Source organism: Octodon degus, unplaced genomic scaffold (genome assembly GCF_000260255.1).
Source record: "Octodon degus isolate 3935 unplaced genomic scaffold, OctDeg1.0 scaffold00113, whole genome shotgun sequence".
NCBI classification, from domain to species: domain Eukaryota; kingdom Metazoa; phylum Chordata; class Mammalia; order Rodentia; family Octodontidae; genus Octodon; species Octodon degus.
In genome coordinates this window covers 1,917,420-1,939,007 of record NW_004524689.1, presented here as the reverse complement: position 1 = coordinate 1,939,007, position 21,588 = coordinate 1,917,420, and the positions used below count along the sequence as shown (strand labels likewise).

General features: G+C 59.4%; 3 protein-coding genes and 1 long non-coding RNA gene across 5 annotated transcripts in view; 3 read left to right on the top strand and 1 right to left on the bottom strand.

Moving 5' to 3' along the window:
- The first annotated feature begins 1,814 nt into the window (after positions 1 to 1,814).
- Positions 1,815 to 14,802, top strand: Wrap73 (WD repeat containing, antisense to TP73). 2 transcript variants are annotated; one of them, XM_004639701.2, is made up of 13 exons: positions 1,815 to 1,947; positions 5,099 to 5,251; positions 5,386 to 5,502; positions 9,632 to 9,704; positions 10,589 to 10,692; positions 11,235 to 11,321; positions 11,578 to 11,712; positions 11,786 to 11,863; positions 12,999 to 13,113; positions 13,712 to 13,837; positions 14,190 to 14,381; positions 14,551 to 14,703; positions 14,734 to 14,802. In XM_004639701.2, the coding sequence occupies exons 1-12, from the start codon at positions 1,879 to 1,881 to the stop codon at positions 14,691 to 14,693; spliced, it is 1,392 nt and encodes a 463-aa protein (XP_004639758.1). In that variant the 5' UTR covers positions 1,815 to 1,878; the 3' UTR covers positions 14,694 to 14,703; positions 14,734 to 14,802. The 2 variants fall into 2 exon arrangements, with proteins under 2 accessions (XP_004639758.1, XP_023555190.1); XM_023699422.1 differs by having other exon boundaries at positions 1,861 to 1,947; positions 5,062 to 5,251.
- On the top strand, positions 6,737 to 7,706 carry LOC105743284 (signal recognition particle 14 kDa protein-like). Its single transcript, XM_012516555.2, has 2 exons — positions 6,737 to 6,751; positions 7,113 to 7,706. The coding sequence occupies exons 1-2, from the start codon at positions 6,737 to 6,739 to the stop codon at positions 7,443 to 7,445; spliced, it is 348 nt and encodes a 115-aa protein (XP_012372009.1). The 3' UTR covers positions 7,446 to 7,706.
- Positions 14,803 to 14,946: 144 nt separating the features above from the next.
- On the top strand, positions 14,947 to 15,769 carry LOC111812121. Its single transcript, XR_002817708.1, has 2 exons — positions 14,947 to 15,549; positions 15,591 to 15,769. It is a non-coding gene; the product is annotated as an uncharacterized LOC111812121 (long non-coding RNA).
- Tprg1l (tumor protein p63 regulated 1 like) overlaps positions 15,544 to 21,588 on the bottom strand; it is a 6,288-nt gene continuing 243 nt past the window's right edge. The window contains exons 2-6 of the mRNA XM_004639607.2: positions 21,496 to 21,588; positions 21,324 to 21,415; positions 21,043 to 21,219; positions 17,479 to 17,632; positions 15,544 to 16,378 (exon numbers count right to left, since the gene is read on the bottom strand). The exon at positions 21,496 to 21,588 is cut by the window's right edge and continues 16 nt beyond it. Coding sequence (XP_004639664.1) covers positions 16,184 to 16,378; positions 17,479 to 17,632; positions 21,043 to 21,219; positions 21,324 to 21,415; positions 21,496 to 21,588 — 711 coding nt within the window. The 3' untranslated portion in view covers positions 15,544 to 16,183. The remainder of the gene's footprint in view (positions 16,379 to 17,478; positions 17,633 to 21,042; positions 21,220 to 21,323; positions 21,416 to 21,495) is intronic.

The following is a 21,588-nucleotide window of genomic DNA, read 5'->3' as shown; positions in this document are numbered from 1 at the left end:
GCGGGCCGGGCCGGGACCGCGGCGTCTGGGTCTGGGGCGCGGGCCGGGGCCCCATGGGTGCGGGCGCGTGCTGGGTGTCGCCGCGTCCGAACTCGAGTTTCCCCGCCGCGCCGGCGACGCTAGGCTTGGAAGGGAGCGGGCGCGCGGGCTGGGGACGCGCCACCCGTTTCCCCGGACGGCGCCCGGCGGGGAGGGGGCCAGGCGCGGCCGGGAGGGGGCGCTGCGTTTCCCCGGGCAGCCCCGCGGCCTCGCAGTAGGCAGGACTCGCACGCACTGGCTTGCGGGTCGAAACCACGGGGCGCGAGGCCGGGGCGCAGCGAGGCTCCCGCGCAGACTCCGCAGACGGCTGAGTCCCGACCCAAGCCCGCCTGCGTCCCCGACGACCGCAGGGGGCGGCTCCGTGTGCGGCGAACGCTCGGGACGCGCCTGCCCCGCTCCTGGGGCTCCAGCGCCCTTCGCTGTTGGAGGACACGCGGGCCCGGAACGCAGAACTGCGCTCCGAGCAGTGGGCAGCGTGGCCTGCGCAGCGTGGCCGGGGCCGGGGCGGGATCGGTGGCCGGTGTGTCCTTCACCCGGCACCGCACGACGCCCTGTCCCCGGCGCCCCGGCCCCGGGAGGTCGCTGGGCTGCGCGGACCGAGCTCCGAGCCGGGGGGCGGCGGACCCTGCGCTTGTGGACGCCACGGCGTCGAGGCTTAAGGGCCATGCGGGGGACGGGGTCTCGCCGGGGACAGAAACGCCAGAGCCGCTGGACCGAAGAGCGCACAGGCGCCCCACGGCCCTCCCGGGAGGGCAGACAGGGAGCAGCGGCGGGGTCGAAGACTGGGAGGGCATCCCGGACCCGGCAGGGGCGCCGCGGGCGCCGAGAGCTGTGCGCAAGACGTGCGGGACACCTAGGACTGCGGCCCGAGATGAGAGGGGCCTGCACAGGGACGAGGGACGGGGCGCACGCGGGCGAGGGTGCGGATCCGCGCGAGCCGCTGCCACCCCATGCCGCGTCCAGGCGCAGGCGCGCTTGTGAACGATCGGGCGAGCCCCACGCTCCCGGACCCGAGACCCTGCGCGCCGCGGAGGCCAGGCGTCAGGCGAGCTCGGGGAAGGAAAAAGGAGACAAAGTTAACGCCAGATTAAAGCATGTTCATATATTACACATAGAGTGTGACCCACGTAATTGGTGCCCTGCTGTGTATTGAACACCTGTAGGGCCACACGTGGGCATCCAGCCTTCAGCACCAGTATGCACCTGTGGAGCTATGCATGTGTGCAACCGTTTGATTCGTCCAGTTTGATTCGAATTTTACAGAAACGAGTAATAATTTAGTTCTAAGTATGTCGTGCAATATTTGGGAACATACTTGTACTAAAAATGATTTGTGGGACTAGGGATTTAGTAAGGTCCTGGGTTCGGTCCACGGCAACAAAAAATTGAAAACTAAAAATGATCTGTTGAGCCGGGTGTGGTGGCGCATGCCAGTACCATCAGCACTCGGGAGGCTGAGGCAGGAGGATCGTTGTGAGTTTGAGACCAGCCTTGCCTACAAAGTGAGCTCAAGGCCAGCCTGAACTGCATAGCGAGACCCTGTCTCAAAAGAAAAAAAGAAAGAAAGAAAGAAAGAAAGATTCGTTATTTATCTCAAGTTCAAAGTTGCTGTGCACCCAGCCCGGCGGGTCTCCTCCCCAACCTGCAGCGCTGACTGCCATTTGGCTGGCTCTCGCCTTCCAGGACTTCCAGCCCCACAATGCCGCGCGGCCGCCCGCGGCGTCCATTGGCTGAAGCTCACTTCCGGTGTCTCACTTCCGGCCGCGGCTGGCGGTTGCGGGAAGCAGTCGAGTCCTTTTGGGCTTCTGATGCGGTTCGGGACCCGCGGCCAGCGCGGCTATGAACTTCTCAGAGGTTTTCAAGCTCTCCAGCCTGCTCTGCAAATTCTCCCCGGACGGCAAGTACCTGGTGAGCGGCGGCGCGCCACCTGCGCCCGCGGCGGGAGCTGCGGAACGGGCGCGCTTCAGCGGCTAGGGCCGGGCGGACCCTAGAAAGGGAGCGCAGGGCGCGTGGAGGGCGGGGCCGGGCGGCGACCCCGCGCAGGTGTTCCGAGGGGGGCGGGGTCGGAGGAGCGGGGGCCTGGAGGGCGGGGCGGGGCCTGGAGGGCGGGGCGGGGCCTGGAGGGCGGGGCGGGGCCTGGGCCTCAGTTGGAACAGCGCTGGGGGGTCCAGTTGGCTTGCCTTTGAGGGCACTGCAGGTGTCAGCTCCTCGTTATTTTATCGCGAAGGGTGCAGAGATCGTTCATTTGCAGCAGTGCGGCCGCTTTGTTGTCTTCTCTGCCTTTCCTTTCGCCTCCCGCAGTGTTTAAGTAACTGGCGCTCTATCCTGAGGCCGCTGGGGTTGCGGCGCTCATTCCGCCGCGGAGCGGGGCTTAGGTCAGACCCGAGCGCGAAGTCTGGAAGTGCACCGGTCGGCAGTGTGTGTCCTGGCCGGGGCGCAGGTCGTTGACGCGGGGGGCTGGGAAGGGGAAAAGCGGGCCTCACCGAAAGCGTGCTTCGTTTCCCAGCGACGCGGGGATCGCCACGCTGCTGGACCTCGTAGCGACACCCTGAGACAGTGAGCGAAAGTAGACCTGGAGCCGAGCTGTGTTCGCAAAGGCAGAGAACCTGTGGCGTGCGTGCGTGCAGCGCCGCAGGAGGCTGCTGGGTGTCGTTCGGTGGAAGCTCCCTCCTCCCCCACCCCCGGCTGGACCCGGCGCCGCTGGGCTAGCGCGAGCTGCAGACGTCCCCAGCTCTTTGTTTTTGCGGAACCGGGGATTGAACTCAGGCCCTCCCTTGCACTTGCCAGGGAAGCGCTTATTCCGCTGAGCCATCTCCCGGGCCCCCCAGCTCTTTGAGACAGTTTGAGTTCCCCTCCTCCCTGGGGCGTGGCTCGAGTTTTGGACCCTCCTGCCTCAGCCTCCCAAACAGCTGGCGTTGCTGGCACATGGCCTTTCGCCCAGAGCGCTTATGCTCTTGAACTATCTCCCCGGCCCCTATTAACGTTCCTTTTATCTTTGTCTAGACCAGTGTCTGAAAGGTGAACCTTTTAGAGCTTTCCACAAGACCCAGCAGCCTTCAGTGGTGCAGCGCACGTGCCACAGGTTCCCCGCCCTGCTCTAGACCTTTGAGAACACAACTCGGCTCTAGGTTTCCATTTATTTATTTATTTATTGGGTTCAGTGTCTCGTTACTCAGGTCAAATTCGTAGTGATCCTCCTGCCTCAGTCTCCTGAGTGCTGGGATTAGAGGCTGCACCACCATGCCCTGTTTCAGGGCAGTGCAGCGCATCTGGGGCTCAGGGCCCCCATGGCATGTGGTACCAGGGATCAGATCTGGGTCCTTGCGTTTGCCAGGCAGGTGCTTATGCTGCTGAGCTAATGCCCCAGCCCCGTGTTTCCTTTCTTTATGAAGTATTGTTTTAAGTCACACACAGTGCCATTCAGCCACAAAACAGAAAATGTCATTCACTCCCGGAATGTGATGTGTTAGTCTGCCCGCACTCCATAAATTAAGAGGGCTTTTTTTTTCTTTCATGTATGAACATTTCAGTGAATGATAAAGAGATTAGGAGTTGGAGATGCACCTTAGTGGTAGGTGTGTGCCTAAGCGTGTGAGCGTGCGTGTGAGGCCCCGGATTCAACCCGAGGTGTGTGGGGCACTTTCCTAATGTCGTGAAACACTTGGTAATAGTGCTGGCGAACCCAAGGGCGAGCACGTTCCCGAAGCGCCCTCTCCTCGGTACTGCCCAAAGCAGGCCCTGTCTGCAGCGCAGCGTCCTGCGGTGGGTTTCTGCTCATCCCTCCCAGGGTTGGTGAAGTACTCATTTTGTGAGGCAAGCGCTTATCCTGCTGAGCCGTCTCCCGGCCCCTGGTCACCATTTTCAGAGCTGCAATGTGGCAAACCAGATACTGTGATATGTTTGTCTGTCTGTGGGCTCCCTTTTTTTTCCATGGAAAATAAATGTAGCTTTCTTGTTCAATGGGAATCAATAAACTAATACTTCAGATTGGCTGTGGCAAGTACAGAATGAACTAGCACAGCAAAGTCAGCTCTGGCGGTCTCGGCTGTGGCTTAATAGGCAGCCCGCAGGTGGATACTCAGGTGTGGGAAGGTTTGTTCCATGTGGCCCCAACTGGACTGTGTCTCGACGAAAATACACTGAAACCTGAACCGCTTTCTTACTGGGAGCAGGAGTAAGCTAGTGCAGGAAAATGAGCATTTGTGAAGCATCTTTGCAACCGCACAACCTAAGCAGCAGCTAATAACTCTTTTTTTGGTGGTGATGCTGGTGGTGTGGGTTTTTTTTTTTTGTTGCTGCTGTTTGTTTTTGCATATTTTGATTTCTTTGGTTTTGTTTTTTTGCGACTGGGTCTGGCTACGTGGTTCAGGCTGGCCGTGAACTCAACTGTGTAGCCCAGGAAGTGGCACTTCTGCCTCAGCTGAGTGCTCCAATTCCAAGTGTCTGCCCCCGCGCCTGGCTTGAACGTTTGGTTCTTAACTTTTTTTGTTGTTGTTGTTGGTATTTAGTACAGTGTCTACAGGTCTCACTACACAGATCCAACTTATAGTGGTCCTCCTGTTTTCAGCCTCCCAAGAGCTAGGATTACAGGCACGCACCACAGTGCCCGGCCTCAGTCACCATCTCAGCTCGCCTCAGGGGTGGGGCAGACACGTCACACCTTAACTCTTTCAACTTGAGGAAACAGTCGAAAAGTGACAGAGTTAGGAAAGGAACTAGTGCCCTCTGGCTGTCGCTCGGGGCTGAGGGAGTCTAACAGGTGCGCTGCTGCGTGCTCGGCTGCGTGCTTTCCCTTTGTCCTAATATGTGAATGTGGCGTCTATTAGGTGAATTCTCCTTAAAAAAAAAATTCCATTATACTATCAAAGCAGTAGGATGTGAAACTTTAATTTCATCTTGTAATCAACTCACCACCTCGGGAATGAACCGGCAGCCGAGTGAGGCAAAGCTGGGTGGCTGTGAAAGGTGCTGCGCAGGAGAGACGAGACAGCCTCGGGCGCCCGGCCTGTCGCCTTCCTGCAGGGTGGGCGCCAAGCGCTCCCTTCCCCCGGTGCTGCAGGCCTCCTGTGTCCAGTACCGGCTGGTGGTCCGGGATGTGAGCACCCTGCAGATCCTGCAGCTGTACACCTGCCTGGACCAGGTGCAGCACATGGAGTGGTCGGCAGACTCCCTCTTCATCCTGTGCGCCATGTACAAGCGGGGGCTGGTGCAGGTGAGCACCACAGGCCAAGGGGCAGGACACCCCCGGGTCACGAGGCATGGCGCGCTTTCCACGCGGGCCTGCGCTGGTCTGGCCCCAGAAGGGCAGGCCATGTGCGACAGTGCGCTTCTGTCTCGTGACTCCAGGTCTGGTCTCTGGAGCAGCCAGAGTGGCACTGCAAAATCGACGAGGGATCGGCAGGGCTGGTGGCCTCGTGTTGGAGCCCAGATGGGCGCCACATTCTGAACACAACCGAGTTCCACGTAAGTGCAAGCCACTGTCCACTGCCCCAGCCAGTGTGCCCCGTTCTCAGCTCCTCACATAGCCCAGAGCGGGAAATCCAGGGTTGGGCAGTGGGTCTGCTCTGTGTTGGAGCGCCGCAAGTCCGGAGCAGTTGCGGGGCACAGAGCCGCACATCCGACACCCCGTGCTCTGGGAGGCCAGGGCAGGAGCCGCGCAGGCTTGAGCCCAGCCCAGGTAATTGGCAAGAGCTTGACTCGAAGGATGAATAAAAGGTACCAGGGGAGTTAGGCTTTTGTGTTATGGCTTGTGTCCAGTTGTCCTCTCAAAGCCTCGCGTGGTCGTGAGGTGGACTTCTAGAGGTCGTGATTAATGATCAGAGGCTGGGATCGTGGGTGTGAGTGCTGGCCTGGGGCATGGCCTGAGCGCCTGCAAGCACGGGGAGGGGCTTGCCCGTGCCTCTGCCTCTGCCGCCGTCACCGCTCCTCCCTATTGGCTCTTGCTGTCCTGCTCCTCTCCGCTGCCATGAACTGCTGCCCTCTGCCCTGTGCCGCTCTGCCTTGGAGCCAGCTGAGTTCGGACGGAAACCCCCACTAACTGTGAGCTAAATAAACCTTGCCTGCCTTCGTTCTGGGTGTCGGGTGTTTTGTCCCAGCAACAAAACGTAAGCGAGACACTTTGTGAAGGCCCTGAGTTCAGTCACCAACAGCACATAGAGCAGCACAGGAGGAGCTTGTCTAGAAGCGCGTCTTCCCCAGCCGAGACGGCACCGTGCGCCTTTTGGTCACAGGGTCGCTTCCGCTTTTCCCTTGTGTTGCTGTAAGCGTCAGCACCACGCCAATGAATTGTTAAGCTTCTGTCAGGTAGCTCAACGTGCAGTAGGACTGTCCCTTTCTGATGCCCTGGAAGTCTGTCAGATGCTTTGTTTTGCTTTGTGTTTTGTGATAAGGTCTTGGTATGTAGTTCAGCCTGGCTTTAAGCTCACTGTGTAGCCCAGACTGGTCTCAGATACACAGCAAGCGTCCTGCCTCAGCCTCCAAGTGCTGGGATTGCGAGGATACCACACCCCGTCTATATGTTTTTGAGGCTATGCTGTTTGCCTCAAATAGACTTAAAACTGTTTCTAAGGGGCCACAGGGATAGCTCAGTGGTCTAAGTGCCTGCCTAGGCGAGCGCAAGGACCCAGCTGTGATCCCCGGTGCCACGTGCTGCGCTAGCCCCGTCCCGGGTGCATCAGGCGGGCCACCAATACCGGGCATGGTGGCAGTGCCTGTAATCCCAGTGCCGGGGAGGCTGAGGGAGGAGAATCACTGGAGTCTGAGCGTGTAGTGAGATCTGGTACCAGATACATTAAAAACAAACCTGTTTCAAAGCCATTTTCGTGGTGAGACTTTCCACCACTTTCGCTGCCATTGGGCCCTTCATTATAAAGCATTTCTCTTACTTTGGTTTTAAGCCTGTCTTATGGGATTTAATAAGGCAGCCCCGTCTGTGTGATTCATGTTCTCATGGAACACCTATTTCATTTTTTATCTCTTTAAATTTTAGTGCCCAAGTTGTAAATAGCGCAGAATTAGTTTTAAAATAAAACCAGGGGGTTTTCGACTGAAGAATTAGATCCTGTTTCATCGAGGTGGTGCTGCTGGAGAGCGAGCAGTTCCTGAGCGAGCTGACCAGGCTCTTCCCGAAGTGCCGGGCGTCGGGCCGCGTGTTCATCACCCTGAAGAAATGTGATGGTCGAACCAGATCGATCCCAAAGAAGGGCTCTGTGGAGGGCTGTGAGCCTGCAGATAACAAATGTCTGTTGATAGCGACGGATGGGAAAAAGAAGGTCAGCACTGTGGTGAGCTCTAAAGAAGCGAATAAGTTTCAGATGGCCTATTCAAGCCTGCTGAGGGCTAAGATGGACGGGCTGAAGAAGAGAGACAAGAAGAACAAGAGTAAGAAGGCCAAAACACCACAGTGAAGGGCTCTGGGTTCTCTGCTCTTACCAGTTGACCAACAGATTGCTGTTTTTCCTTTTGGCCACAAAGCTTGATTTTTGGCTTCCCTGTGGCAACGATTTTCATGTAAGATGAGGGTCATTCTGGAGAGAAAAAGGTTATAGTGTACAGGGTAGTTGTAGTAAGAAACTTGCTCAGATCTGTGCTGCGTGGTTGTGTTCTTAGTTTTCAAAGGCCTCTGTAACCAGTTCCCTGAAGAGCAATTTATCATTAAACATTTGTTTCCCAGAAAAAAAAAAAATAAAATAAAATAAAATAAAACCCGGGCTGGGGCACACAGTGGCAAACACTTGCTTGGCTTGTGTGTGAAAATCCAGAGCCACGTGGGCAGCTGCCCCACCTCCTGCAGGAGCACAGCTCAGGGTGTTCTGCGCATGGCCCCATGCCCTCCTGTCTGTCCCTTCCTGTTTGCCTCCTTGCCCACTCTGGCCAGCCATCTCTCTCTGTAGCTTTACTTCGAAGTCCACATCAGTGGCACTGCCGACACACAGGGCCCATCCAGGCCTTGATGTTCCTGTCCCTTCCACCGTGTGGTCCCTGCCCTGACTGAGCTGTTATCTGCTGGCCAGGGTCCCTGGGAGGTCTGCTGCCCAGGGGAGCTTGCTTTCCCAGCTGTCACTGTAAGTTAATAGAGGCGACAAGTGACTGTTGAGCTATTTTGGCAGGGGCAGGAGCAGGGATCCACCCCAGGGCCTTAGACCTACTCAGCAAATGCTTGGCTGAGCTGCCTCCCAGCCCATCTTGAGGCTGGGCTTGAACCTGCTGTTCTGTAGGCTCAGCTTCCCAGAGTGCTGCAATTGCAGGCATGGGCCGCCACGGCACCCGGCTGAGTTACGTTGTAAGGTTATTTCTGGTGAAGGCGGAAGTGTGGCTGAGTGTGCTTTCTCTGTTTGGCCCTGTGTTTCTGAAAAGGAGCCCCCGGAGCTGTGAGGATGGGCAGTGGCCCCGCAGCCTGGAATGGGGCTGTGCCCAGGAGGCGGCGACCCCAGCTCTCCTGCCCTGGGGGGCGGCTGTCCTGTGCTGCACGCCTCACGTCCTGCACCCTGTGCCTCGGGCAGCTGAGCTGCCACAAGGGCAACTGGGTCCCCCCGGAGTTTGGACCCCAGGCCTGCTGGCAGGATGCCACCCTGGGCCCAGCTCAGCAGGGGCCCTGGAGGACCAGCCCTGGTACCTGCTCCCCATTCCCTGGTGACAAACAGGCCCTCAGCCCTAAACCCAGGACCTGTGCACCCGTGCGTGGCAGGCACTTGGCCGTGGTCCTGCACAGCCCACTTCCTGTGACCCAGAGAACGGTTGCTTCACTCTTCACCTCTGAAGCACGGGCAGGTGGCGCTTTCAGGATTCCCTCGGGAAGGAGCCCGCGCTGCACCACCTCAGCAGGCTGCACCCTTCCCGAGGAGGTCGCACCTGCCCGCAGGCCGGTCTGTGCCAGGTGACCCTAGTGGGAGGGAGGAGAACTCTACCTCGACACCGAGAGCAGGCAGCACTGGGCCAGGGCTGGCCCCACCCAGGGACTTGCCCTCCTGGCGGCCTGCACTCTGTTCTTTCCCAGCTGCTGGGACCAGCCTGGCCCACAGCCACCAGCTGGACCCTTGCTGCTGTGTGCCACGTGTCGGGGCAGAAGCAGGGGAGGTGCCCAGCAGTGGTGGCTCCCGCTTGCTTGTAGCAGCTACAGGCACAGAGCCCTTGGTGTCCCTGGTGTAAGTCCCCAGAACCAGGCTGGGTCTACACAGCAGCCTCTCTGCTTCAGAGAGGAGGCAGCACCATAGTTTTCCTGTGTAAATATGTTCCCTGGTTCCCTCCTCCCTCCCTTTCTCTTCGGTACTTTTGAGACAGGGTCCTCGCTCTGCCCCCCCAGTCTGGCCTGGAGCGCTCCCTGACGCTCCTGCCTGAGCCTCTGGAGTGCTGGGATTACAGGCATGTGCCCCACACTTTCCCCAAGAGGACGAGGCTTTGCAGGCCGTGAGAGCTTGGAAAGAGCAAGCTGAAATGCACTCACGTTGACCTCGGGTCACTTGAATAATGTGGTTACGAACTAAAGACTAAGAGTGGTAAAAGGGGTGTGTGACCCTCGTCAGCGGGGACACATGGTGGGTGTGCTGAAGATGCTGAATCCACGCTGACCCCTTTCTCTCCCTCTTCCCGACAGCTGCGAGTAACGGTCTGGTCCCTGTGCACCAAGTCCGTGTCCTATATCAAGTACCCCAAAGCCTGTCAGCAGGGTGAGTCCACCGGAGCTCTGCCTGTGGCCCCGCTGCCTCTGTCCTAAGAGGGTGCTGTGGAAGAGGACACAGCACAGTGCTCCTGGGGGGCCCACCTGCGGAATGGGGGCTGCCCCCCCGCTGCCTGGGTGGCTATGCTTGACAGGCTCCGCCCGACTCGGCTGGCACCAGAGGAAGGAAGCGTGACAAGGGCCCTCTGCTCACTCGGGACCCCTGAGCCCTCAGAGGGAAACGGGCCATGGGGCAGGCTAGCCAGGCGGAGTGGTGCCAGGGCTGCTGCGGCGTCTGTGCGACACAGCACGGTGGGCACTGCCCGGGCAGTCGTGAACCTGCTGTCCGCTTCCCCCGAGGGGGACAGGGCACAGGGCTCTCCATCTCCCAGCTCAGGGCCTGGCCAGCCGCGCTGCACCGCACTGTAGATTGCAGTTTGGAGTTCAAAGTGAAGAAAGCAAAGCGGTGAGCCCACGTGGGCTCCTCAGCTCTCTCTGGATGTCGTCTGGAAGTGTGGTGGCTCACGGGGCGCTGTGCTCCCTGAGTGACGGCGGTGACACCCGGGGCTCGTGGCGTCCGCGGTCTGTCTGCCACAGTCACCCACGTGGAGGGACCGTCCACAGAGCCTGCAGTTCCACTTTCTCGTGGTGTCTCCTTTGCTTAAGTAAAGTGCCCATTTCTGTCCGTTCTTCTATTTTGCAGACCAGGGTTGACCTGGGCCTCTTCCCCCAGCTGCCTCCACGCTGCTCACTCTGAGACAGGCTGATCTCCCCCTCCGGGTCTTCCTGCCTCGCCGGGGGCCTCGCCACGCCTGGCTCCTCGCGGTCCCTTGAGAGTGCCTGCTGTGCTCTCTGCTCTGGCCGCTTCCTGATGTCAGCATGCTTCTTGCGCAGGAATGGCGTTCACAAGGGATGGCCGCTACATGGCCTTGGCCGAGCGGCGGGACTGCAAGGACTTCGTGAGCATCTTCGTGTGCAGTGACTGGCAGCTCCTGCGGGTAGGGTGCCCCCTCCATCATCCTGTGGGCCGGGAGGAGGTGGCACAGGTGCTGCTCCAGCCCCAGGGGTCTTTGGTGCTCAGGAGGGGTAGGGCGTGACGTCACAGACGGTGCTGCGTGTCACCAAGGAGCAGATGCTGCCGGGTGAACGTGATGTCCCTGTGCTAGGAGGTGCTGGTGCCTGCGTGCCCTGCCTCGGGCGTAGCGCTGGTGCTTGTCCGTCCAGGCTGGGGTGGCGAATGAGCCGCAGCAGGCTGTTAGTCCTGAAAGCTCTGAAAGGCCCGCCGCTGCTGGTCTCGGCTGACACATCAGGTGCCAGGCCCAGAGTGCCGTCCAGCCCCGGGGCCAGCAGGCTGCTATGGGCAGGCGCTGGGTGCAGAGGGCTGGACACACTCCAGGGGATACACTGTGGGTGTTTGTCCATGTTTGTGTAAGAAAATAAAGTGCTGAGTGTGCTGCGGTTATTATAAAATAAACCACAGTTTCTTTAAGCAGATACCTTGAAACTGCCGTGTGTTTCTCTCTCCCCTTCCCTCCGGAAGCACTTTGACACCGACACCCAGGACCTCGCAGGGGTGGAGTGGGCCCCCAATGGCTGCGTGCTGGCCGTGTGGGACAGCTGCTTGGAGGTACAGGTGCACGCTCCGGAGCGTCCACTGCATTTCCCCGGGACTGTGCGTGTGGCGGGAGGGCCACAGTCTCCCCATCAGGCCTGGAGCCTTCCTCTGTGCTCACGAGGGAAGTGCTGGCTGCCAGCCGCACCCCTAGCTCGTGGCTGCAGCTTCTGGCACCGTGGCTCTGGCTCTACACTCCACTCCAAGGACGAGAGCCGCCTCTCTGCGCCGCCTCTGCCGGTGACCGCGCATGCCGCTGTCTCCCCTGTAGTACAAGGTGCTACTGTACTCCCTGGATGGCCGCCTGCTCTCCGTGTACTCCGCCTATGAGTGGTCCCTCGGCATCAAATCTGTGGCCTGGAGCCCCAGCAGCCAGTTCCTGGCCATCGGGAGCTATGATGGGAAGGTGGGTGACAGATGGGGTGTGGGGGCCCACTGAGCCCCCAGAGCAGGCAGAAACCTCGGGGTTTCCTCCTCAGGTACGTCTCCTGAACCACGTGACCTGGAAGATGACCACGGAGTTTGGGCACCCTGCAGCCATTAGCAACCCCAAGACAGTGAGTCTGAGCATGCTCTGCTGCACCGCGGGTGGGTGGGAGTCAGCACTGCTCTCCACACAGCCACGTGGCATCATCACGTGGCACCTGTGCCGCCCTGCACGTGCTGCTGAGACCTTAGGACATCGCCGTGCACGTTCCCTCTCGCGCTCGTTCCCTCTGTCCGTCTGTCTGTGCCCTCCCCCGCTTCTCACTCTCTCTCACAGACACGCACACCTGCCTTGTCCAGTTTTGGTTTTTTGAGTCTGGTCTTGCGCTCACCAGGTAGCCCTGGGTGGCCTCAAGCTCACAGCGGTCCTCCTGCCCTGTCTTCCCGATGGGGAGGGGTCATAGGCCTGCGCTGCTGTGCCCAGCTCATATGTCTTATGTCACTTGCAGGCTTGTCCTTGGTCCCACACCCCGGCCAGATGCCACACCCTCTGTCTGTCCTGAGGCAGATCCCTGTGTGGAAAGACAGGAGACCAGGCCCTGCCTCAAAACAGAGCACTTGCCCTGGGCTTCAGCCAGGGAAGAGAGGAGAGGACAACCAAGGAAGGGGTGTGCAGTCAGGCGTCTCCAGGGCCTCTCTAGGCAGCCCAGGCCGGGGGCCAGGAGGCCCAGGCTCCAGAGGGGGGCATGGCAGCGTGGCTGCCTGCTGGGGACGGGTGCCAGGGAGCTTTGGAGGTGATGCTCCGTGAAAACGGGTGGGCGGAGTTGCAGGGGCAGTTGTCGCAGGGCGGGGACCAGCAGCACAACCGCATGGGACAGGGCTGCAGCTTCCTGCCTCTGCCTGCGGTCTGCACCCTCGCACTGTCTGCGGCGTAAGCTGGGCTGCTGTAGGAGAGAGCCCCGGGCACAGACATCCATGCTGTGACAGACGCCTGGCCAGCTGCTGGAGGAGGGGACAGTCACTGGGGCTCGGTGGGGGGGGGGGGCAAGAGCGGGGCACCCCAGGGACCTCTCTGTGTCTGTGCTGCCCACAGCTTCCCCGTGGTGGGCCCAGGCATGGCACTGCCTGCACAGTCCCATCGCGGCTGAGCCACAGCTGGGCCCCTGGCCACGCTTAGCCGGGCAGCTTGTGGGAAGTCGGCTTCCCACCGTGTCCTCTCCACCCCTCTGCCCCATGTGCGTCATGAGCTGCCGCCCTGCCTTTCAGGTTGTGTACAGGGAGGTGGAGAAGAGCCCGCCACCAGGGCTGGGCCACCTGTCCCTCCCGCCGTCCCGAGCAGGTGCCCGGCCCCTTACCAACGCCGCTGCTTCAGAGAGCAAATGTAAGCTGCAGCCGTGGGGTGTGAGTGCTCACTTCTTCCTGTCTTGTCTTCCTTTTCTGGTCCTGGGGCTGTGAAGGCCTGGTGAACTCGTGTCCTGTCCCATGTGTCTGCTGGTGTTTCCTGGGCGGCCTCATGGCTCCTGGCTGGCCGCCCAGGCACACTGATCGGTGTCGCTGGCCTGGGCGGCACTGCTAGACGAGGAAGCGAGCCCGACTGAGCCCCAGGGGCCGGGAAAGCAGAGCTAGAGCCAGGGCAGCGGCGTGTCCCTGCCCTGGGCGAGCGTCCCGTGCCTGCTTCCTGTCCCTGCAAGGCGCAGGGAGGGTATCTGGCCCACAGGTGCTTGGGGACCTCAGCAGGGACATGCAGGGCAGCACAGCTGTGGAGTCACCTGCTTGTCGCTGCCTCTCCCCGCTCTGCTGTGCCCAAGCACCTGAGACCAGAATGCCGGGGGGACAGCGCCAAGGGCCTGCCTGTGTGCCCTCCCAACCCACCCGGTCTGCAGGGCTCCAGGAAAGCCTGACTCCATGGTGCTGCTCCACTGGAAGGGCTGGGAAGCCTGGGCCACTCTGGTGACCCAGCATGTCGTCCTCTGTTCCAGATGAGGTCGCCTCTGTGCCCATCTCCCTGCAGACCCTGAAGCCGGCTGCTGACAGGGCCAACCCCAGGATGGGTGTAGGGATGCTGGCCTTCAGTCCCGACAGCTACTTCCTGGCAACCAGGAATGGTCAGTGCCCTGCGGCGGTGTTGTGCTGTGCACTCCTGGGCCGTATGGGCTGTGGGCAGCGGGTGGCTCCCCTCTCCTGTGAGCTGGCTGCACCACCTCCAACAGCTCTGGGGGACTCGGCTTCCTCCCTTCCGCTCCTTCCTCCTCAGGAAGGAGCAGGGCCAGGACAGAGCCTGCCTGGGCCCTTTTGTCTTACACCGTCCGACAGCCCTCCCAGATGTAGAAAGCAGAGGACACGGCGCTGGTTGAGGCCCGTCTGCTCCTGCTGCGCGGCTCTTGGGTCCAGCAGGCCAGCCCAGGCCAGCAGAGCAGAGTGACAGGGGCCTCCTTTCTCTCCCTCCCTCCCTCCTAGACAACATCCCCAACGCCGTCTGGGTCTGGGACATTCAGAAGCTGAGGCTCTTCGTGGTCCTTGAGCAGCTGTGCCCCGTGCGCTCCTTCCAGTGGGACCCACAGCAGCCGCGGCTGGCCATCTGCACAGGGGGCAACAAGGTCTACCTGTGGTCGCCGGCGGGCTGTGTGTCTGTGCAGGTGCCCGGGGAAGGTGAGTGCGGCTGGCGGTGGATGCCGTCTTGGGACCAAAACCTCCACGAGACTGACGGGGAACCCCAGGGCCACTTCCTGGGGAGGCTGGAGCCCTGGGCACCTCGTCCTGGGAGCTGCCCTCCCAGGGGCCCCGGCTCCTACCCTAACCCCTGGCCACTTCCCTCTAGGTGACTTTCCAGTGCTCGCTCTCTGCTGGCATTCAAGTGGGGACTCGCTGGCCCTCCTTGGCAAGGATCACTTCTGCCTCTGTTTCCTGGAGACGAGCAAGGACGTTGGGGCAGCCTTCGGACGGCGGGACAGCTGCACGTAGGCCGGGGTGGGAAGGGGCAGGGCACAGCCCTGGCACAGAGGACGCCTGGGGTGGACTCTATTGGATTCTATTTTTCTATAACGACGCTTTTGTAAATATGTACGGTAGAAAGCTGTAGTTTTCATTACTTAAAAGTTTTGTTAATTCAGAATACCTTGCTGTTGCTGATTTTCTTCAAAGGTTCTGGTCCTCGGACGGCTTAGCAGGTTTGAACTTACTAGCTGGCCTGAGTGACCTGGGATGGCAGTGGCCACCTGTCACCCTATCACCGGACATTCAGGAAGGACGGTGACCTGCTGGGGACACTGTGGCCTCCCAGTGCAGGGTCTATTTTGGGGTGCAGGGAGCCCCAGAACCCCAGCTCTAGCAGTTGTAGGGAGTCCCCACCTGGCCACGCAGGGGCTTCAGGGGCGGGCGCACAGGCAGGCCAGAGCAGCAGGAAACAGCAGGGTGAAGCCAGGGCCACAGGTTCCTGCCAGCTGCGTCCTCAGGACCTGGCAGAGCAAGGGGACAGCTACGAAGCTCCCTGGGCCCCAGGATGGCCGCTTCCTGTCACTGTGCCCCTTGCAATGACAACTTCAGAAAGGCGTTGTTTTGGTTCTGAACGTCTTTACTACAAGCTAGAGCACAGGCTGAATACCAGAGCACTTGAGGGGCAGCCTTGCGAGGCAGGCAGGCCAGCTGTCCTGGTCATACCCACGCCAGGCAGCTTAAAGCTATGACAGCTGTAAAGGGTGATAAACCAACAAGCCAGCACTTAAACGCTGTGGTCACACGAGCAAGCTGTGTGCAGCAAGACGAGGCAGCGGGACTGGGGGAGCTACAGCGCCGGAGCCTGCAGAGGGTGGGGGTGGGGGTGGGGGCCGTGGCTTCTGTTAAAGTATACTCTTTAAAAAGCAAGCCACCCAATTCCCTTTCACAGGAATAGAAAGATACAGACTCGTTACAGCCAACTACCAAAACTGTGCCAAGAGATCAGGGTGACTGCCTGAGACTGCTACCTGGTATAGGTGCCACTCTGCAAACGCTGTGGGGCCTGGAACGATCCCTGAGCACCGACACAGCTTGGGTCCACTCTAGAAAAAGTGGCATGGGGCCAAACATTTTTCTGAGTGTTCAGGAGGGCTTGATGAGGCGCAGGCTGTGGCTGCTCGTGTTTGGCTAAAAAAACGGATTCAGTTTTAAAATATAAAGAGTGACACGAGTGTAAACGTATGCACACGGTGGTGTGGGGACACTGGGTTCCTGCCCACATCCAACTGTCCACAGGGCAGAGGAGCTGTGGTCTGCAGGCGTGGCACGCTGAGGGGTGGGCAGGGACCAGGGGCCCACGGTGCACCGGAGGCAAATGGGAACAACGTGGCGACACTGGCGGCGAGGTCCTCCCGCCTTCTTTCATGTCCTTGGGGGTCCAGACTCAACACATATAACTGCTCACTGTGCCCAGCTCCCCAGCCCTCCCCACAGCCGCGTGTGCCGGGCACAGCCGTCTAAAAGCCTATCTTGCCCCGGGTCATGGAGTAGCCCAGCTTGGCCTCGTTGTTGATGAAGGACATCAGCCCCACGTAGGTCTCGATGAGCAGCGGGCGCTCCAGGACCAGCACGCTGCTCGCCCGGCCGGGCACAGGGTCTTCCTTCTGGGCCTTCTTCACAGCTTGGATTAACAGAGCCTTGAAGCTGTCCAGCTGGGAAGAGAGAACATGCAGCCTTAGTCTTCAGCTGGGAGAGGGCCACCTGCAGCACGGGACGAGCTGCATCTGGGGACATGTAAATCCTTCCCAAGTTCACAGTCGCTCACGTCACCAGATGAGGATGCACAGCCGCACAGTGAACGGTGAGGCTGCTGCCGGTGAACCATAACCAAGCCCGAGTACTTTCTTAGTAGGAGAGTCATAGATGGAGTAGCAAAAGGGCGGCGGGTGCCGCCAGCAACAGCGCACACCTCCTGCTGCACGGTACACGCACTGTGGGAGCTGCTCGTGCCGCCCTCTCCCTCCTGTGGCGACGGGGGGCACTTGCACCCCAGCAGCCCCCCAGGCATAGGAGTGATGGGGGTGTCACGAGGTGACGAGCTGCAGGGCCCTTTGTCTGTGGCAGTGGCAGTGGCAGTGGCAGCGGCAGCAAACCTAGGGCACATGTGCAACTGCACTTTTAAGGCTAAAGGTTCTGACACAGTTGTGTTTTCTAATCTAAAACCTCAGCATTCAGGCTCTGCGATACCCAAGCGGGTTTGGGGCTGCAGTCCGGCGCCTGGTCTACAGGGTCCGCTATCACTGCCCGACAGGAACAGCACCCTGCACGAGAAGTCACTGCACAGCGGCACATGACTGCACTCCTGCTGAGGCCGATCGTCCTCCTGTGACCAACGCCTGCCAGTGTGGCCATCCCTGGCACAGGGCCTTCAGGAGCTTGCCGGCTAGTCTCCTGCCGTGGCACTTACTTGGGACACGGTCAGCCACACGCAGGACCGAGTGGCTGCTCCACATCCACCTGCCCACCCGAGCCCCCAGGTCAGCAGGCCCCCACACGCTGGCTCTGCTCCAGCCTGACCCCGAGGTAGGTGAATGCACACTGAGCACCTCAGCCTGGCCGGGGTCCCTGCTGCCCCTGCACGGGTCTCAGCCCCAAGGACTGTGTAGCCAGCAGCTGCCAGCCAGCATTACAAGCTCACTTGTGCACGTCACTCTGTCTCAAGGGCTTATCAGCCACCCTTCTGGAAAGCGCGGACCTGGACCCTGCACCCCACCAGCACATGATGGCCCCACGTTGCCCGGGGACTGCTCACGTGGCACAGAGTCGCTGTCTTCTCATCCACGCCAGCCATCGGGTGCTCAATGAACGTGGCATAGGGCACATTCGTGGACCAAGGATTCCATCTGTTTATGAAGGAAGGACGACTCTGCTTGTCCCACTGAATGCGAACCCCGCAGCCTTCGCGCCTGCCAAGTAAGGAGAAAACTACGTGAACGCAGCAGGCACAGGGTTAGGCTGGGACTGCCCGGCTACGCTGTGTGCACAGCCAGGATCCGGGGAGTCCCCGGTGGGTAGCGGCTGCTGGCTTCAGGGGTGACTGCGGTCCTCACCAACAACTGCTTTAAATATCATCCGTGCCTTGAGCGAGCCCGGGCTGGTCCTCACCTCTTAATTCTGTCTCAGCCTTGCCTGGCACCACAACGTCCCAAGTACTTTAAACAGGACAGATACATTCAATGTCTTGAGTTACCCTAAACTTCATCTTTGCATCCTTGTTTAAAATTAATGAGAATGTTCTGCTGATAGTCTAGTCAGATCAGTCATTTTGTTTTAGTAATCACCCTACTAAATGTTAGTCAAAATTTGTACTCATTAGTGTGGTTTGATCCTACGTGTGTCCTGAACTCAGGCTAGAGGCTTGGTCCTGACCGCTGGCAACGGTGCCAGGTGCTGGCACCATTGCCAGGGCCTAGTGGAAAGAAATCAGGTCACGGGGGCTTTGTCCTTTATGAGATCAGGGGACCCGAGCGTTCTGCCCCTGCAGGCCCCAAGCAACCATGGACTTACCCTGTGAGCCCATGTAAGTCTCCTCGGGTGACCTCAGGCATTCCGTCATAGTGACGGAAAGCAAACATCTCCTCCCCAACCTCCACAGCTGACCTCTGCAATAGACAGCGACTGTTGCTTGTAGCTAGCATTCTTGTTTCAAAATGTTCTTTTTTTTTTCTTTTTTTTGCGGAACCGGGGATTGAACTCAGGCCCTTGCGCTCATTAGAGGCACTTATTCCACTGAGCCATCTCCCCAGCCCCAACATTTTTTTTTTCTTTGCAGAACCAGGGATTGAACTCAGGCCCTTGCAAGTGCTTATTCTACTGAGCCATCTCCCCAGCCTTCAAAATGTTCTCCTAAACCAAGATGTCACACGCCAGGCAATGTGGTGGCGGTCTACAATCCCAACACCCTCACTGATGGGAAGGGAACCAAGACAGATTCTAGGACCAAAGAAGGGGAATCGCTGCTATGGAGGAGTCTGGAAAGGTTTGGAGACGCAGACTGGAGAAGCAGCCCCGGCATGCTGTAGGCCAGGCTGGTTGAGCCATTCTGGTCTGAGCTTAGAAGAGAGAAAAGCAGCAGGAGACATGAGGCTCAGGGGTCCTGGGGGAACAGAGGCGCCACTGGAAACTGCTGCAGACCCTGTGGTAGCTCTGGCGAAGATGCGCCTCCACGCCGCTCATGGGACTTCCGGGGCACCAGGGGTCCAGTGCTGGCTGGTCTGGCAGAGGGAATTCAAGGAAGCCTACTGAAGCTATGGCACAGGGTACTGGGGGCACGGGTCCAGACGGTGTTGAGAATCATGAGTTGAACGATTTTAAGGTTTTAGTGTGGCAAGAAAGGAAGCTCCAGTAAAACTGGGGCCTCTAAAGACAGAACAGACAGCTTGGTGGATAAAAATATTAGCACTAAAAAGAAGCCGAGTACTTAGGGTTTGGGCAGCAGATGTCTTAAGGACATGGAGGAACTGTGGAAGCCCTCGCCCTGTACAGAGTCAGGGGTGGACTGAAAGGCGTTGCTCTGTGAAGAGCCCAGGACACCGTGGCCAGAGGGCAGCGGTCTCGGGTGGGAATGCACTCCCGGGCTCAGTTTCTCTTGCTCAGCCATCCAGGCTCTCGGAGGCCTCCACAACCAGTCAAGACCCAGGGGGGCCCAGCTAGGGCTCCACCTGGCGCAGACCGAGGCGTCATCCTCACTGTGCTCATTTTACATGCACGCAAAAGGCAAGAATCACGGGCCAGCGAGACTCCCATTCAGCTCTCAGAACAGGGGCTGGGGGTCAGGGAGCGCGCCCCCGAGAGGGCAGCGTGTGCAGCTGTGAGTGTGAGGCCAGAAGTGCACTGGGGACCACAGCGAACTGGAGAAGCCAGGAACACAGAACAGCTGAGAAGCCGCAAGCAGCAAGGAAAGCCAGTCCAAGACGGAAGCTGCGGGGGCCACAGGCACCAGCAATGCCACAGAGGTGGGCTGTTCAAGCCCTGTGCAGTTTCCTTCTTGACACAGAATGCCCCCGTGCTAGACGTGAAACTGGGGGGCTTAGTGTCTGCCCCGCGGGGTTTGTCTTGCTGTGGTCCTGTTCCTTCCTCTCCCCACCATTTTTCCCTGGTGCAATGGGAGTATTACTGTGTGCCTTTAAGCACCAGGAGTGCTTAACTTCATTCTTTCTTTTAGTTTTAAAGGAGCTGATGGTAAAGTGTTTGCTTTAAAACTCAAGAGATTTTGGACTTGGAACTGTAATGCCTGAACTGCCAGGAGTTTGACAGTTCTTACAGATAGACTAAATGCATTATGCATAAAAAGATGTACGTGTGTCTTTTGGAGATAAGGGACAACATGACGTGGCTTGTATGGAGAAGCACCCTCCAAAGCCTCGTAGGCTCACTGGTGGGCTTCTAGGAAGTGACCAGATCCTGAGGTGATGCTCACCCATGCACTGGCCCACAGCGGAGTTTTTAGCTACATGGGCTGCTGGGATGTGACACGGGCGGAAGGAGGTGGGTCTTGGTGTGGCCTGGGGCAGGGGACTGCCCTGGCTGTCCCTTGGATCCCTTTGCTTCCTGCAGCCCTACCAGGAAGGTGTTTTCTTCTGCGATGCCTCTCCAGCTTTTTTTTTTTTTTTAATATTTATTTATTTATTTGTTTATTTAGTGTGTGTGTGGCCAGCTCAGCCCACCAGGGGGCGGGCCTGGCTGGCATGTGGTGCTGGGGATTGAACCGTGGTCCCTGTGTTTTGCTTAGCTTAGCTTGTTCTAAGTAGGTGCTTTAGACCACTGAGCCATCTCACCAGCCCGCCTCTCCAGCTTCTTAGCCTGCTCTGGAGCCAATGGACTATGGACCAAGATCCCCATCAACTGGAAGCCAAAGTAAACCTCTCCTCTAAAAAAATAAAGTCAATTCTTGGAAGCTGACCAACATTTTGAAGTGTACTTGACCTACTTTGTGACACCTACAAATTACAGAGGTGCCTTACCTCTTTTTCTTCAAACTAAGGCAGAAAAACACTGAGCGAGGCCGTGTGGTCCTTTCTGGGTGGGAGCCGTAACACCCTTATTGCCGGGCTTTCCAGTTTGCCTTTAACACTGGGCTCCACCTCAACCTCGCTGAATGCCACGTGACCGCTTTTCCTGCCGGTCCTGCTGCCTTCGTGCCAGAACCCATTAGTGCCATTCTCTGGCCAGCAGCCATCCCTTCTATTTTAAGAAGCGATCTCTAGCTCATCTCTGAAGCGCGGGCAGACACAAGACCACCAGCCCGGGCCGGGGCTGCAGGCCTGAACGAGATCCGGGAAGATCCGCTGGCGCTGGACCTGCGGAATGCGCTTACTTGTTGAGGGACTTCGGCGGGAACTGGAACTCTCCGTAGGAGATCGTGTCCACCGCGCTGAGCGCCACCCGCACCACCTGCTGGCACTGCAGGCTGATGAAGTCGTACTTGCAGACGAGCAGCGACTGCTCGGTCACCAGCACCAGCCGCTCCTTCTCGTTGTTCCAGTGGTCCACCCTGCGGGAGGGGGCAGTCCCCGTGAACTAGGGCGCTGGGGCCCCGACCCGCCCTCGGCAGGGACGAGCCCGCCGGTGTCCGCCGCGTCCCGGCGCCCGGCTTACTCGGTCAGCAGCCACACCCCCTGGATCTCGCCGTCCTCCACGGGCCGCACGGCGGCGCGGATCTCCTCCACCGCCTGCTCGATGGTGCCGGGCTGCGGGCGGCGCGGCCACGGTCACTCCTGCGGCCCCGGCCCCGGCCAGTCCCGCCCGGTCCACCCGGCCCCACGCTCACCCGGAACACGAAGTACTCCTTGACGCGCGCGCGGCGCGTGGGGTCGTGGACGCTGAGCGGCCACAGCGTCTGGCGCAGCGGCGTGCCCGCGCC